At 47.4% G+C, this 18,132-nt stretch overlaps 1 protein-coding gene and 1 long non-coding RNA gene across 2 annotated transcripts in view; both read left to right on the top strand.

Moving 5' to 3' along the window:
* The first annotated feature begins 10,967 nt into the window (after window positions 1-10,967).
* On the top strand, window positions 10,968-15,549 carry LOC135376650 (uncharacterized). The gene is made up of 4 exons (XR_010417783.1): window positions 10,968-11,863; window positions 12,779-12,862; window positions 14,181-14,270; window positions 15,430-15,549. It is a non-coding gene; the product is annotated as an uncharacterized LOC135376650 (long non-coding RNA).
* A 234-nt stretch (window positions 15,550-15,783) lies between these two features.
* LOC135394646 (uncharacterized) overlaps window positions 15,784-18,132 on the top strand; it is a 59,266-nt gene continuing 56,917 nt past the window's right edge. Inside the window, exon 1 of the mRNA XM_064625491.1 lies at window positions 15,784-16,006. Coding sequence (XP_064481561.1) covers window positions 15,784-16,006 — 223 coding nt within the window. The remainder of the gene's footprint in view (window positions 16,007-18,132) is intronic.

Genomic DNA, 18,132 nt, shown 5'->3' on the forward strand with positions numbered 1-18,132 from the left:
TGTTTCCCCTGTCCTGATACTGTCACCATTTCATTCCACTCTCTAAGAATGAGCATTTTTCCCGAATCATTCCAACTCCAGAGGTTCAAGCCTGCAAACAACACATACGTGATGGAGATGACTGAGCAAATTCGCCACTACAATATTTGACCACTACCCCGTGATCTGTAATTATGATCATGATGAGAATGTGATGCGCAGAGTACAAACTTGAGGTACGAGCCCAGAGTTGATGTAACACACTGGATGCACGCACAACGTGATGGCCGACGCACACTAAGTCCGCAAAACTTGGACTTCATATTGCGGAAAACGAAAAGTTGCCAGTGAAACGAGAAAAGTTTCGGTGCAATAGCGGCGTCAGGAGAGTTTCTCTTCTGTGCGTCTCACAGACTCAACACGGATCCCATTGAAACATATGGAATTGAGAAAAGCAGTTCTGTGAACATCCCCGTACACATATATATGCCCGATTGCGGCCCAGGAAAACGCTTGTGTGAAACCGGCGTTGCTAGGTTACCTCCGAGCGAAGGTTTCGGAATGACCGCCGCAAGAGAGACAGAAGACAATTTCATCCAAAGCCACTGCGATCTGCGACACGCGCGCAAGCGAGATGCTCCGTCCCCGGCGCCGAGGAAAAAAAAAAATGAAGAAAACAACTTTCCGGCGGTGCTGCCATCCCTCGCTGGGATCGTGCAAACAAGGAGCGCAGGAGTCCGCCTTAAAAAGAATCGACTATTAGTTGATCATGTGGCGTGCTTGCGTGATTTCTGTGCATATATTTGCAAAAAACAAGCAAAGAACTGTGCATTATGCGTTTAATTCTACCCTCTGGATCTTTCTCAAAGCCGCTACACATTGCTTCAGTCTCCTCACATATTTCACAATCAAGTTTGCCTCAAAGATCATCTACCTCCACAAACACTAGGTAGTGTGGCGATAAGCCCGCGTGCATTCTGGATGTAATTCGGTCTCGTGATGTAGCGATGTTAAACCCCACTTCTTGTATATTTCTGGCCTTGTCTCCACCTCTAAAAAGACCTATAAATTTGTTTGACAAGCGCTAGAAACGTATAAGTCAGGGCTGGAAATGCTAGGGCGGGCTCTATTCGCTGAGTCCAAAACAGAAAAACGCGGGCCGAGTCGGGATCGGAAAGTCGGCTCGTGCAGAGCTCTAGTCTGCCTTAGTGGCGCAAGGAATATGGGGCAGAGGACAAGCGAGCGTGTGGCTTTGCGCATAAGATGGCCTAAAACTGTCATCATAGATAAATGCGTAGGTGCTAAGAGAGTACTCTTTCTCAGCTGTTCGCAAATTACTAAGTACCCAAATGGCGAGAGTAAATTGGTTATAACACAGAAATAATATAATGGAAGCAAGCAAATTGTGTAGGCTGACATGTGGTAACGTATATTCATAACTCCCCAGATTCGCTCAAGCGTTATCAATAACCATCTTAGTTCCTGCCTACTAGCTTCAAGTCCAATTTTTCGTGACTCCTGATAAAGCGTGTGAACATGAGTCGGGTAACGAGAAATACAAAAACGACCTCGTACGTGTTGCCACATTTGCTTCATGTGTTTCTTATTTGTATTTTTTAGGTAAAGAAGAGTAAGTACTGATGATTTCTTCTCCATTGTACCAAAGCAAGCAGCATGCTCGATATATTGCGTACCTGACTTCCAACATTCAGAATGTATTAAGCTGAGAAAAGAAGTAAAGCAAAATAGAAATGGTGTAATTAACATTTCCGGCCCCCACCTCTTTCCCCTACGGTTGTTGGATTAAACCATTCTCTTGACAGGGCAGGGGTTGATTCGAAACCCTCACTGTCCTCGACTGTGTTGTCGCATTGAATCTGTGAAGAATAGCGTTGTAATACGGCTTGCTGACACTCTGCTCTCAAAAGAAAACGAGTTTACATCTACATATCCTTAAGAATTCAGTTCGTCAACAAATATCCTGGCTAGAACAGTCGGGTTACCTACGACAAAGCACTCCACAAAGGCAATTCTGTAACAGAATAATCTACAACGGCATGCACCCTGTGCAGACTTGCATAGGTACAATAAGCCCTTTTTTTCACGAAGTTTTACATTCCCTAGGAAAAGCATGTTTCCCGCAGAGGTTTCCCCAGGGCGTAAGTCCCAAACTCTCAAAGATCACATCATTCATGCCGCAGTCCTCTAGAAAAAAGTGTCACCTAAAGCATCCGAAGACATTCCTCTTCAGTGCAGCAAAATTTACATTGGCAGAACCCCACAGAAATATGTATTCTTGCTCCGACCGCCGTACCATTTAGACTTAACACCAGGTTCTGTACAGTGTCAGGGATGACACAACTCGTTTCATTATGAACACCGGCGAACTAGTCCGTGACTACTTTTGTACTAGTCAGCTGTCGATGAATATACCTGCGCGGACCTATGGTGTTCTTGTAGAACAAATGTGTCATTTTGGTGGTTTAAGTTTGTCCATTAGCGTCTCTTGCCTTCGTGTCTCCTGCTTATATACCCAAGGTAGTGTCATCTGCAATGTTGTTTGCTTAGAAATCTGATTTCTTTGCAGCTCCAAGAAGAGATTGTTACCTTTATGTGCTGCTGCGTTGTGCTTGCTCTTGATGTGTTGTTTTGCCATATGGGCTTTCTCAGGTATGACAACTAATTCTGAGAGGTTATACTCTATTTATCGTGGTGATTGGTTGAAGACATAATGTGAGTTTAATTTTGAGGACCCACGTCCAGAAATGTGTTTGGTGCTCTTAAGACAAGTGTCAGATTGGCGTGAAACATAATCGTAAAAACCTAGTCAAGCAGCATTAAGAAAAAGGCAATTAAAGCAAAACTGAGGTAACGCTCCTCAAACCCAAACTGAAGTAATGAAACTCCCCGACATTAGCTCTTGCAAAAGAACAATGCACACATGCGACATCTAGTGACGTGAGGCTTGTGACGCATCCCCATTTTTCCCCATGTCACGTGGCTGATATGCTCTCAAAGGCTGACCGTGACGTCATGTGCACGATCCTCATTTCACCTCAGGGCCTCTTGAAGAAGCTGATGCGGTATCGTTGTCTTCGACAAGCTTCGATATATTCAAAATATCACCGTATCATTTACCAGACCTGTAGTGCATTTAGTTTTTACGTCAGCAATGACATCTGGCCGCACGAGAAGTGGAAGAAGCATGGTGCAAGCAAAGTACATTCTTGTCGTTCACTCTTAGAAATGAACTTCACCCCATAGCACGTGTGAGCGCGGCTAAGAGAGATATGCCAGGAGCAAAGCGGAATGCAGATGTTCATTGGACGGTGGCCGCCGATGGAATGAACTCCGGGTGGAGAGCGTGGGCACGAGCACGCGCTTCTTCATCGTGGGCGGAGGCCGCTACAAGCCCCCCCCCCCCCCCCCCCGCTGAACCAGAGGTCGCCGTGGAACAGTGCGGACCGATGGTGGACCAGACGCCCAGCTGACGCGGCGGGAAGGAGAACGAGGAGGAGGCGTGCTCAGTCAGCGCGAATGTGGCGACGGAGGTTCCATCGAGTCGTCAGGAAGGAGGAAAGCCGGCTTGACACGGTCGACTGAAACAACCTCCAGACGGTTGGGCAGGCGGATGGTTAACGCCTTGCCCTGGCGGGAGTGGACGAGGAAGGGGCCGTCGTAAGGGGGCTGCTGCGGCTTACGCGTGGCGTCGTGGCGCAAGAAAACATGAGTGGCGGTGGCTAGTTGAGGGTGGACAAAAACTTGTCGATACGAAGGACGGGTGGGAGGCGGCCATAAGTCCGTGCAATAAGCCTGCAAACTGATGGTGAAGTTGAGAGGATCGGGGGCTGGCGGGGGCTGGCCCGGGCAAACGCAGTGGGGCACCGAAGACCAGGTCGGCAGGGGAGAGTGGGAAGTCAGACCGGGTGGCGGACCATATGCCCAGCATTATGAGAGGCAACCGCTCTACCCACTGGTCAGAAGGATTGGCTCGGAGGGCGCTCTTGAGAGTTCGGTGGAGGCGCTCTACGATCCCATTCGCGCAGGGATGGTAGACCGTGGTTTGGTGGTGGCGAGGTCCCAGAAAACGGCAGACATCCGCAAAAAGTCACGAAGTAAACTGTCGCCGTCGGTCCGTGGTAATGACAGCTGGAGCACCAAAACGGGCCACCCAACTGTGCAGAAAGGCGCGGACGTCAGTGCGCGCCAGTGAACGTCGAGGCCGGAGTGGCCGGACGACGTGGGGAGAGGCCCCACTAGGTCCAGGTGGATATGTCGGAAACGGTCGCTGGGTGTCTGAAGCGGCAGTGTTGGAGATACTGTGTGCCGCTGCACCTTCGTGCTCTGACATGCCAGACATGTTGGGGTCCATTGACGGACGTCCCGATTCATGGAAGGCCAAACGAAGCAGGCGGCGATAAGCCGCTGTGTGGCCTTGATAGCGCGGTGATGGGGTCCGTGGAAGGTGCCGATAAGACGCCGGCTGAAAGCGAGAGGGACGAGGGGCCTCGGCGTTCCCGTCGTCATGTCGCAGAGTAGCCCGCGCGTTGGGTCGAGGTAGGGAATGCGCTGGAGGTTGAGTGACTGCGGCGACTGTTGGAGGGCTTGGTAATCGGTGTCCCAGGCTTGTGCGTTCGCCAAAGCAGTATAGTTGGGCGCGAGAGGGAACGTTTGCGTAAGCGCGACTATCGGTGATCGAGAGACGGCGTCGGCGACGACGTTGTCGGGGCCGGTGATGTGGCGTACGTCCGTGGTGAATTCGGCTATAAAGGCCAAGTGACGTAATTCACGCAGAGAGCGAGTCTTGGTCCCAGATGCTATAGCATATGTCAATGGCTTGTGGTCTGTGTAGACCGTGAAATGGCGTCCCTGAAGGAACTGGCGGAAATGTCTGATCGATAGGTATACAGCAAGCAATTCCCGTTCGAAGGTGCTGTAACGGGTTTCTCCCGGTTTTAGGGCCTTGGAAAAGAAACCGAGCGGCTGGAGCTCTCCATCGGGTGTGACCTGGTGGAGCGCCGCTCCCGACGAGCCCCCGAGGAGCAGGACAGTTGGTGCGTCCGGAATGGGGTGGGCAAGTACCGCACAGTCGGCGATCGCCTTCTTAATGACCAAAAAAGCGTGCTCTACGGCGGGTGTCCAGTCGAGTGATTTCGACAGGCTGCAGGGGCCGGCAAGCAGAGCACAGAGCTGGGCGCAATGAGGCACAAAACGGCGGTAAAAATTTACCAAGGCCAGGAACTCTCGGAGCTTGCGGCGCGTAGTTGGGCGGGGGTAATTGTCGATAGCGGCGACCTTCTCACGGAGGGGTGTAATTCCGGATGCGTCAATGCGATGACCAAGGAAGTCAATAGATGTTAAGCCGACCTCACACTTTGCAGGGTTGATCATGACGCCGTACTCTTGCAAGCGGCGAAAGAGCTGTCGTAGGTGATCTTCATGTTCTTTGGCGGGATTGCTGGCAATAAGTATATCATCAAGATATACAAAGCAGAAGTGAAGGCCGCGCGTAACCTCATCGATAAAGCGCTGGAACGTCTGGGCCGCATTGCGCAGCCCAAAAGGCATGCGAATGTACTCAAACAAGCCGAATGGCGTTGTAATGGCAGTCTTAGGGATATCAGCAGGCTCCACCGGTATCTGATGGTAGGCCTTGATGAGGTCGATTTTTGAGAAGATGCTGGCACCGTGAAGGTTGGCAGCGAAATCGGAGATGTGAGGAATCGGCTAGCGGTCCGGGATAGTCGCAGCATTTAGGGCGTGGTAATCTCCACAAGGGCGCCAGTCCCCTGGCTCTTTCTTAGGGACCATATGGAGTGCCGAAGACCAGGGGCTGCAAGAAGGTCGTATGTAGCCCAGAGAAAGTAGGTGCTCGAATTCGCGACGAGCAATGGCGAGCCGCTCAGGCGGAAGTCTTCGGGGGAGCGAGTGAACCGGCGGGCCTTTGGTGATGATATTGTGCGTCGTGGTATGACGAGGCGGGGTGTCCGTGGGCGGCAATCGTATGACGTCAGGAAATTCATCAAGGGCGTTACGGAATTGCTGCGAGGAAGCGGGTCGGGCGAGAGCTGGGCTTATCGGCTTCGTCAGGGCGCGGATGCAGTTGCTCGATAATCCGGTACAGTTGTCGATGAGCTTGCGGTTCTTCGCATCGACCAGAAGGCCGAAATACCGCAGTAGGTCAGCCCTAATAATGGCGTCGGAAACGTCCGCAATGATGAATACCCATTGGAAATTCCTCCGCAGTCCAAGGTTTAATGTGAGGGAACGCTCTCCGTAGCATTTGATCGGTGAAGAATTGACTGCTTGTAGTATGTGGGAGGATAATCGCCGACGATCGGAAGTACAGGGAGGGATGATACTAACTTCCGCAAGCGGAGAAAGCGGATATGATTGATGGAATCAATGACATAGAAGAGACGGCGAGCGTCGGGCCCAGCAGCCGCTGCCGCCTTCACTGGCTGGGGCTGGAGTTTTCCTGCCATGAGGGTCATCCCGGTAATAAGAAGGAGGAGAGCGATGGGGCCTTGAGGTAGAATTGACAACAAGAGTTGTCAGGCCGGACACTAAGTCAGTGAGGCGGTCTACGCTGGACTGGAGCGATGTGACGGTGGTAGAGAGGCCCGCGATGGTCGATGCTTGAGAGTAGCTGGCACCGAACTGCGCCGCTGAAGCTGGGCATGGTGGCCAAAAGGCAGGACCGGCAGGGTGGGAAGGAGCGGGGGCGGCTGGATCGGTAAGCCCAGGGGATCGGGTGACGTTCACCACCTATGGTTGACGCAGGTCCGCAATGCGGTCGGCGAGGCGCGCCAAGTCGTCCAGTGATATTATTAAAGATTAAGCCGACCTCGGTGGTGTGGAAGGTCCTGCTAACGTGCGCATAAACAGCCGCATCGGGTTTACCTAATTATGCCGTCCATTATTAGTGAGTATCAGAAAGCAAACAGAAAACAAAGCAAAAATGAGCTTATGCTGCTCATCCGGCAACGTTTTCACACGTGCATAGGAGGAATTGCTAAAACATCCCCACCTTCAGAGTATCTACAGTCTGCAGTATCTACACTCTCAGGGCAACTCATACAGTTACCACTATATGCGTACGTTACCTCCTTGCTAAAGACCGCAAGGGGTGTCACTGCAGGGGTGATAAAATCTTGTCACCGTGTGCCTTTCACTTAAATGTTGCGTCTCTTCAGCCGCCTTCAGGGGGTCAGTCGGTAGCGTCTCCTACTGGTGATCCCAATGTCGCGGGTTCAATCCCGGCCAAGGTGGGTGGCAACTTGGTGGAAGGGGTACCAGTTGTTCAGACACGCCGTCTTCCGTGATTGACCTTAAATGTGGTGTGGCGTGTGTCGAGATTTCGGCGCACGTTAACAGAACATTCAGGCGGGCAAAATTAATCCACAGACCCGACCACTGTGGCGTCGCTCATGATCGGATTCGTCTCGCGGCTTCAAGTCCCGAATTATTATTATTATTTCACCCTTCTATAGGTGACATAGTTACCTGCAGCATGTGGCAATGTTACACCCTCGCACGGTGTGTAACCTCGCACCCATAACCAGGCGTGTAACTTTACAACCTTTTGAGCACAACAGATGTAGCAGGCGAGTTACCTCCCAAGAGGTCTCTACCTCTTTTTCTGGAAGTGAACATTATGCGGCAGATCACGGAGCGAAAGGGCAGGCACAGTCGCGTCGCTCGTCCCATGGTTTCCTAAGTCAGAAATCGAGAGTTTACCAACATCAGGCTATAACAACATATATGTTCCAGACCCGCTTCATGGCTTCACGTGGTAGATTGGAGGTTACTGACTCCCACAGCTAGAACGCCTTCGAGAAAGGGTCGCTCGGAGAGTACACATCTGCCCGATTTCACGTTTCCCCCTCGTGGCATGAGCTGATCGCAAAGTGCCCTCCTCCCGAGCGGCGATTGCAGTGTTTCAACTCCATATGCGGGGTCTGCTGACGACTGTCCTCAGAATAATCTGGAAATATGTCGATTTCGAGAGAGTAGACTGGCAAAACAATTATCTGTAGTGAAGCGTTCATGCCAGAAATGTTGGCAACGATATCAGTGGGAGCGAACTTCCCCGTAACAGTTTTCGTCCTTGCTATTCATTCAAATAATTAAAAAGAAAAGTGATTGGAAGTAATTCAGCTAATTAAAGGTTAAATAGATGGACTTACATATAGCCATTAAAAGTGTCGAACCGGACGTGGACAACCGGGAGTTAAGAATAGACCGGAAAAGACGCTTAATGCTAACGCATTTCACTCGTATTTGCAGCTAAATCACCACTGAATTTTTTATTCAATATATCAATTCATAATGCCCTACCAGAGGGCCAACTCAACGTATTACAGCGTTTTTTTCCGTACCTCGAGATAAAACTCCTAAGGCTTGCGAACGGTTTCAGTTTCACCCGTTCATGTATAGATAGTTGAGTGCAGGTGCGTTTGCGTAGTTTATAATTTGCCTAATTTGCTTCTGCTTTCATATAAAGAAAATTGCTGAGCAAATGGGCTCCGAAATGCAGCGGTTTTAATCTTTGGTGAGAGCTTTAACAGCAGGGCACGAAAGCTTGCCAAACTATTTGCGAACCCAAATCGGAACCGAACTGTTTTCGGTGATTTTCGATGAATTTCGGTGCTACGAACAGCAGACGTTGCGAACAGCAGAAGACTATTCAGCCGAAAACGGAAGTCGACAACGACGCTGCAAACTGACCGGCAGTCGCTATGTGTGTCTGAATAGAGGGATCATCCCATTGAGCTGAACGGCTGAGGAGATGTGTCCAGTTGCTGCGGTAAAAGGTCTTCAGCGTCACTTGAATTTCGATCTTGGAAGTATGTGATGAAGGCCAGGAAAAACGTTTGGTCCCGATTTCAGTTCGAGCAGAATTCGACTAGTTTTTTTTTTTTTTCGACGTATACTGTTGCCGCTACCAACCTACCAATATGTGATTTCAATAAGGGTGCTTTGCTTACTTCATTTGCATTAACAGCTTTATCTGGCGCCAGTGGCGGAAGCGGAGGAGAAAGCACAGAAGAGGCACAGGATGCTTATCCCACTGGTGCGGCGTCCACGGACAGCCAGAAGACAAGTAAGAGTCTCTGAGTACCTGTATAACGCGACAGCTTTTCTTCCTGCTACTAAATTCAATGTCGTTTACAAACTGGAAGTGCACTTCAAGCTCGGTTGCACATACTTTTTACAACGACAGCACGTAATGAGAGCGGGTACGTCAACTGCGCTCGATGGGTACTCCATATTTAATGTTGGAAGTGCAATTAATAACGAGTCGTCTTTATCCACGACCGCGACTCGTTGCATGATATGCGCCAGCCAGTTCAACCGCACCGTCCTTGCGTGAGGTCACGAACATGTACAAGCTGGGACATCCCATCACCGCCGGTTAGGAATCATGTAGAGAAACACCATCTCCACTACAAGCAGATACAATTGATTGATTGACCTCTAGGACAGGGGCGGGCAGGTCCAGCTTCCATGGGTACATCGTCTCGTGTACAGTAGCCGAGCTTCGTTAATATGACTCCCGTTAATACGACATGCCCTCTTTATGATCAATTTTCTGGGGAACCGTGGCCTCCGAATAGGCGCAGCATATAACTCTTGGTCGTTAGTATAACATTTCGTTTATATGACAATGGCCGGTATGTCAGGGACGAGCACGTGTACTTTACGCGCGTTACTATGACTGTTGGCCACTTTACCGGCGGCTCTCCTGACCTATAACGGCCAAAACCCGGGGCCGCTTTCGAGGTGACTCATGACGCTCCTGCCTGACGTACCCAGAAGAGCACCGTCCTTGCTCATATGGTGAGATTCAGCTCCTGCAGTCATACGGCGTTCACGGAAGATATGTTTGAGAACAAGGTCAAATGAACACAGCTGAGTGTCAGAATGAAGCGGATATGTGTCAGATTGAGCATTACGCTAAGCAATTTATCAGACTTTGTCAAAAAATCAAGTGTTACAGATTCTTTTAAAATGCCAGTTCAGTTTGCATAACTTCCCACTTCTCGAAGCTCACGTAAAGGGCATGGTACGACGTGGCAAGGGCGTGGTGTCCTTGGTGCCCTTAGTGGTGTCAGTGGTCTCCTACGCCGATTTCGCGATGTGTTGAAACGGTTGTGATATTCAGAACGAACACATACAACTGTCCCCGAAATGCACCTTCGTCCCTTAATTTTGTCTTCCCATTGCGAAAATCAAAGGAACGGAAAGGGAAGGATCAAATTAATCAAAGGAACGGAAGTAAGCCATGGGCGCAGCTATTTTTGTGACGCAGATGCGGAAAAGCTGCTCCTCCTACGTAAGAGAGAGAGAATTCCCTCTTGGGAAAAAAACCATAAAAGTCCATATCGATTATGTATGGACTTGTGTGGACTCTCACGACTTTGAATGGAAATGCTATAGAAAGCTATGGAATCATATGGTCTTCAAACGCTACGTGTACGGACTGCTACGGTGCACCAATGGAATCCATATGGCATGTGCGGACTTCTGTGATGGCCGTACAGGTTCCATAGAGAGTGTGTACGGAACTCTATCGCAGCCGTTCAAAGTCCGTAGAGCGAGTCTGCGGACTTCTGTGACGGCCGTACAGATGTCCATACGGCAAACTTCTGTGTGTACGGAATCTCTTGGCAGGCATAGAAATCACTCATATTTAGCTGAAGGACGACTAGATGTAAAATGTACACGCTGTGTGCGCATCGCCGTGACATGGTTGTTGCTTTGCGCATGCCGTAACATTTTTACCATTATCATCAATATTTTTCCAAACTGAAACCTCTTAATGCAGATTTGTTTACGTTGGTTTTTTTGCTTACGACACACAATCAAGCTGTTCGCACTGTTTACATAACACAATAATAATAACAATAGTAATAATAATAATAATAACATAAAGTTGTTGTTGTCATTCGAGGAGAAAACGATACGCAGGGGCTAGCAACAGAACCCGGCTGGCTCGGCTTTGGAACAATCATTGAATTTCGCCTAGTGCTATACTCATATCCTTGGAGGGCCAGTAACATATATGTTTAATTTACCAAAAGGGCAGATGGGATACGTTGGTACACGTGAATAAAATAATTCAATATTTATTCATTGACGCATGATAGGGATCTAAAAACCGGCAAGTAATATTGAAGTAACACATGCTGGTCCTTTGTTCATATATCGTTTTCTGCGTTCCGCTAATCGTGGCGATTCTTCTGGAGATATCACGAGTTATCCTTGTTGTGATTTGACATCATTTGCAATGCACTGAAGTGAGCGTTCTATAATCACAAACACAGATACACGCACATAATTGCCGTGATACTTTCCCTGTAACGGTGTTTTCATAACACGAAAATGCAACAATAAAACGGAAACCGAAAAACTGACAGCTGAAAATGGCGATGGCGTCATCGTATGGCGCTCTGATTAATATTATGGGGCACTGTTATTTAGTTTGAGAAAAATGATGGTTAATTCTTTGCGCAAAGCCAAAAGTCGGTAGGAAATAATATTCAAAAATTACCTGTTGCTAGATGCACTTCGCCTAGGGGGCTACGTGTCGCTGTGTTTTTGGCTTTGGGTAGTTATGGCGGACGTAGGCGAAGCACGTTGTTTCTGTGTGATCAATTTCCTTTTTATGCGAAACCTTTCTTGGTTGCACAACGTATTTTAATCTGCGTGCAGTGTATGACCTCGTGATATATGCAGACAAAGTGGACGTAGTTATTACAGTGTCAAGGAGTTTGCACTTCCACGGAGGATCGGTGGACGATTTTAACTCAACGGCTGTTTATGCCTACTGGCGAAGAAATGATGGACTGTAATCCCGCCAAGGTGTCGATGATGAAAGGTGAACCATATAAATATCTGTTTTGATGTGATAATCAAGTGATACGGAATGCTATCTGTGATTGCAAAGCCAAAGTGCATGCGTGAAGTTTGAAAATCCTTTGCGATCCGTTCAAACAAAGGAACAAAACTCGATCACGAGAGGAGAGTAAGGTTCGCTAGAGTTAGCAACGTAGCTTAGGTATCGGGACCCGGCTGATTAGCTTTGGAATAAGCCTTGAAATATGTTACATAATGGATACGTAATCGTCATTGCACACACAAAAGCGCCTGCCTTTGAGGATTGCTAGATTGGGGTCCTGTGGTTTGTGATGTGCGACTTGGTCGTGCGCGCATGCATTGGAAGCTTAGATGTTTGTGTTTGGGTGTGTCTCGGCTACTTTTCGGCTTTTACGTCATTACATGTTTGAGATGCACGTTCTTGAATGTGTGGTTGATGTCGCTACAAATACAAGTGCCGTGTGTTGTAGACCTATAGGATAGTTGGCCCCAAAATCTTAATACATTCACTTTTTAAAACAATCCCGTGTTATCTTGTCAAACCATTGCTTTTGTCTTTCACACCTCTTAGATGAAATGACACAGGTTAATTTCTCATAAATAAAGCCAAACGGATATGTGAGTAATTCATGATTAAATTTTCAGAAAAGTAGAGTAGGTTGTTGTAGTCTACAGGCGTGGACAACACGGCGTGACTTGCTCGCTCACTGCATGCTTGCGTACTGAAGCCATCTTTCTTTTCCTATAAAATTTTGTTTTAAAAGTAGTTCTACAAAGTATTCTGACATATATATGAACATGAACGTAGTATTGTGTACTTGTAGTGTTTCCACAATATATTAGTTACATGAACGCCATGCTTTGTACGACTGAGTCCTCTGATTGTGCCTTTCATCTGTCAAATGCTGTTTTCCAGAAAACATACCTTATCAAGACAGTGGGACATCCACAAGCAAGTGCCACATATTTTTTATGCTCATGACATGGATGCAGCTCTGTGGTAGGACTACGCTTTCTTACGCTTTCTACGCTTCTACGCTATTTCGTTGGGAAACTGTGTGAATTGCATTTTGTTTCTCACCACTTCTCACGTGTACACAGACAAGCATGACAGCGTGAGTTTAAAATGCATGAAGTGAAAGCTTGGATCTCTGTTAATTTCATTACTCCCAATCTGCATTTGTCAATATTCTTTTTTTTTTTTTTTTTTGTAGGATGTTATTATAGAGCAAAGTCCATGTTCATAAATGCATCTAGTGCTTATGTTAGGTTCTGTTAAAGCTGCTGATACCACACGACAAATACTGTGGCATGAACAAGGAAATTTACAACTCGGGCATTGCTGTACAACCAATTGGAGAGCTGCACCATACTGAGATCTCGTCAGCTTTGTGCAAGTAAACAGCGCTTAAATATATAGAATACGAAGCTCATGAAATGCATGTCTACACTGCATCAGTGGGAACCTGAAAAAAGAGCAGCAGTGCAGTGTAGTTGGCATGCTTAACACGGAACTTATAGAACGGAACAAAAGTTGTAGGGCATGTTGGTCAGTATACTTATTCATCATGTTCCATGTTGGGTTCGTCTGTTCCAGAACGAACACAACAATCCGAAAACTGTTTACAGACAATACTGTTGATAGTGCCTACAATACCATTAGCACTGGACCGGTATGAACCACCATCTTTTATTCCAGAGCTGTCTTTCTAGTACTCATGCAAAATCTTGAACGAAAAAGTTTCGGTTTGGCACGTTGGCTGCTAGTGTAGCTCTGTCTTCATCACATTGCCCATCATGAATAAGTACACTGACCAGCATGCCCTACAACTTTTGTTCCATTTTATAAGTTAACGTCCCAAGCATGCCAACTACCCTGCTGCTTTTTGTCACGCTCCCACTGCTGCAGTATACAACCTGCATTACACGAGCATCTTATTCCATATGTTCAAGCGCTGTTTACTTCCACATAGCTGACGAGATATCAGTGTATAACGAAAGGAAAGTTAGGTAGCAAGCGAGCTGGTGGTGACGATCCATGACTTCAAAACCCGAGACGAGGTAGGGACGATAACAGACAAACACAAACACGGTCTCGGTTCACTTGGTCACGGTTGAGACCGTGTTTGTGTTTGTCTGTTATCGTCCCTACCTCGTCTTGGGTTTTCAAGTCATGGAGTATAGTGCAGTTCTCCAATGGCAGTATCCCAATGTCTGAGTTGTAAATCTCATTGTTCATGCCACAGTATAGTATTTTTATTGCAGTGTATGTGAAGTCTACCGGTACCTGCATCAGGCTGGTTTGAAAAATTTTGCAGAGAGAAGTGGAAAGAACAGTGCGGTCACCTAAGGAGCTCCACGGACAGAGCATGACTGGAAAGCGGCGCCAGCAGTTGCTGCTGTCACGAGTATGTATACTTATTCTGCCAGAACATTGAGCAATTTTTCTATTTTGACACCAGTATCCACTTGTTAAGGAGCAATGTGGTGACATTTAACGTCACTTAAATTCTTGCCTCGCCTGTCAAGCTGTCCACCAAGCGCCACCATGCAAAATATTTTCACTCTTCTCTGCGTTATAGCTGTGCAGTTGAATTGATATAAAAAAAAAGAGTTGGAGAGCAGTTGCAGACAGCGAACATGATGCTTTTGTGACAGAGTGAAGGCGCCATGCCTTGTTTCTTAATTTTTTTCTTCGCACGTCACGTGCTGCTTATACCTGCTTGAGCAGTTCCGTTGCACATCACTCGTCTCGTGAGGGAGTAGCATACGTCCCGACTTCCTCTCGTTCTGCGATGCTCTCTCTTTACGAGGCGAATTATTTTTCCAAGGTGTGCAGAACAGAGCTCTCTCGCTTGCTCTCTGCGTTACCTATGCTCAGGGTTTCTCAGCACGAGCTATTTGTTTGCACTTCAGCACTTCTTTAAAAAAGCCCTGAGATGATCCCCATCATTTGTTTGTGTGGCTGTGGGGGGTGTTCTGAAACAAAATGCCTCTGTTTGAGAAAGCTCTAATAAATCATCCCATTCTGGTGAGACGAAGCTTTACTCTATATAGTAAAGCTGCTTCGCACCAGTCTTTGTCCTCTAAGCTGTTATGTAGAATGCTGATGCAGATGCAAGCACAATTCAGCATTTTTGAAAGAAAGGCAGTGAAAACTCCTCATTTTATCCTTTTTTTTGTTTTTGTCTTTGTTTTGTTTTGTTTGGTTTCTGAGCTCAGCTGTAGCATATGGTGTTAACATTGTCAAATGAACAGCAAAAATGGTGCTGGTAAAAAAAAACCCAATGGTGCTGGTCACCACGAGCTGTCCCACATAGTGGGACAGCTTAGCTCAATTGCAGAGCCTTGGACCAGAAAATGTGGGTTAGACTCTTACAACTGGCTTTTTCAGTGACTTCCTTCTTCTGTATGTCTTAGACACTTGAAGTGTGTTTTTCTTCCAGCTTCAGAACATCAATTCCCATCATGTTAAGAAGTTCTTTGTTTTTGTAGAATATGCCTCCACAGAACACATTTTTAGCAGCGGTATTTGGTACAAACGCATGCTCATTTTCTGTATTTTAGGTTGCTTTCAAGAGTACGCTGCCACGAAGCCCAGCCGCAAAGGCAGAAGTCTGACTGAGTGAATTGATGCAATTAACGGCTACTTGCCTGACTTCCTAAAAAGGCTGTAAGGCAATAAATTTTGTCAAATTGACATGCACTAGTTGTGTTCATTTTGTGCTGGTGTTACGTACAGCAAACACTCACGTCCCATACCATCATCTTGCGAGCTGCCACACATACTCATGCCATAGAGCAAGGTCGGTGGGCTACACAGGCTATGGACTCCATAGGAGGCCATACAGTGTAGCAGTGAAAGCTCAGGGTGTCTCAGACTTGTATGGCGGTGTCTCCACTTTTCGAAAAAATCCAGTTATGGGGGCCGGGTATGGTGAGGAGGGTGCCGTCGCTTTGCCCGAGGTACCCTCCAGAGATACTGGACGATGGAATCAACAACTGGAAGCTCATCTCAACAGCATTTTCGATTGTGATTATGTGCCCGAGAAGCGCGCTCTTCAAATGGCACTGACGTGGACCTGTTTTCAGCTTTTACTGCAAGTGCAAGAATGGGACCGATTGTGCAACAACGTGAGAAGTGGTGGGCGTCTGAGCATAAACCTGTAGAGGACTGGTGTCCAACGAAGGAAGACCGTGTGTCCGTGTGCACATCCTGCGATTGCCACACTTGGTACACGAGATACACATTCTGCAGCATCATAGCGCGACTACAACGAACGATGTACGCCTGTATCGTGACCACTCCAATTGCATTGTCTGCTATATGAAAGTGATTATTAGAGTTGCCCTGCACAAAAGTCAGCGCGTCGTGCCATGTTGATGGAGAGCCGTTATGTATTTTTGCATGTTTACTCGGATGAGCGCATTGCATTGTCCACAAAAGCCATATTCCATTCACAATATTTTCCCAAATGAGCAGGTTACAGGTGACCTACAATACGCAATGGGCACTCAGGGGTAGAACACGAGTATGCCTTGAAAATGTGACCCACCATTTCCAAAAAATCAATGAGCATGTACAGCCTAGAAATCATGTTGGGCTCCATCCGTTATTATTTTTCTTGACAACCCGTTAACTGCCATCCGGTTCATGAAAGTGACTTTCATCATCCAAATAATGGTTAAATAGCAAGCTAGCTGGTAATAGCACCCTGTACAGCGAAACCACCAGACGAGGGGCCAGAAGGGGTATACAGGGTGCCCCAGCTGTGAACATATTTTTTTTAAAATATATCTCACTTTTTCTGAGATGAAGTCAATTGCAGTATAGCATATGCTGAAGGGCAGTCCTTAGATTAGCAGACTCCTAAGGCAATGTCTTAATTAACGTTCAATAGTTCACGTTTTAATTATAAAAGCTACGAAGTTGTTACAATGACAACCTCTGATCTCTTCGGTCACCTGATACCAAAGCGGTTTTCAGAACAAAGTCCGTTAGATAAAGCGTCCGCAAATAATCGTGAAGGAACACCATTTTTTTCTTCTTTTTGTTCATTGCGCATCATCGAAGACGCCTCTTTCCGTAACCCCCAGTGTGGAAGAGTGAAAGAGCACATGCGTCGAAGATGAGCTTTATATTCCGGAAATAAAACAAACATAAGTATCGGGCGACTATCGGGTTGCATTGTGCTTTCTTGTAATCTTTTTTCAGGACGCAAGAGGCGATAGCGTGCTCTTTCATCATCTCGTATTGAGGCGAAGGAAAGGCGCGTCTCTAGAGATGCGCAATGAAAAAAAAAATGCAAATATGGTGTTGCTTGACGCATTTTTTGCTGACGATCTATCGAACGCATTTTTGTTCTGAAAACGCCTACGATATCAGGTCACCGAAAGGAACCGTTGTTCCGAGACTTTTCATTTTTCGCAAAAGTAAAATGAACTTACAGGCGAGAAATTAGTTTTATTTTTCAACGTAATCTCCAGCTGCACTAATACACTTGTCTCAGCGTTCCACGAGGGCTTGGATGCCAGCTGCGTAGATACCGGCACATAGCAGCCATGATCGGGCCGCATGCTTGATTTCATCGTCGCAGCTCTGGCCCGAAGAGATGGAAATCACTGGGGGCGAGGTCTGGACTGTAACGGGGATGTGGCAGTCACTCGCAGCAAAGTTTCTGTAAGGGGCGTGTCGTGAGATGCGCGGTATGCGGGCGTGCATTGTCCTGTAGGAGGAGACTCCTTTGGCGAATGAGCCCCGGCCGCTTTTGCTTCTGCGCTTTATGCACATCCTTTAGAACCTGGCAGAGATATGCACTATTGATGGTACCACTGGGCAGAAAATCAACATGAACAACGCCAGCCTTGTCCCAGAAAACCGTGGCCATGACCTCACCCGCAGACGGGGTGCTTCGGAAGGTCTTGGGAGCTGGCGAGCCCGGATGCTTCTACTGTTCAGATGCGAGTTTAGACTCAGGAGTGAAATGGTGCACCCACGTTTCATCGCACGTGAGGATCCGATCAAGGAACGGCTGTCCTTGAGTGTCGAAAGGGTACCTTAGCTCTTGGGAGATCTCCAGTCTTCTCTGCCGGTGAAACACGGAGAGCTGCCTCGGGACCCAACGGGCACTTAACTTTCCGAAACTGGAGATGTTCATGAATGATAGTGTTCAACGTTCCCACAGAAACATCCGTCTTTGGAGCCAGTTCGAGACACGTTATCCGTCCGCCCTTGAGGTTTAGGCGCTCCACAAGTTGTAGGTTCTGAGG

The sequence above is a fragment of the Ornithodoros turicata genome, chromosome 1, assembly GCF_037126465.1.
Source record: "Ornithodoros turicata isolate Travis chromosome 1, ASM3712646v1, whole genome shotgun sequence".
NCBI classification, from domain to species: domain Eukaryota; kingdom Metazoa; phylum Arthropoda; class Arachnida; order Ixodida; family Argasidae; genus Ornithodoros; species Ornithodoros turicata.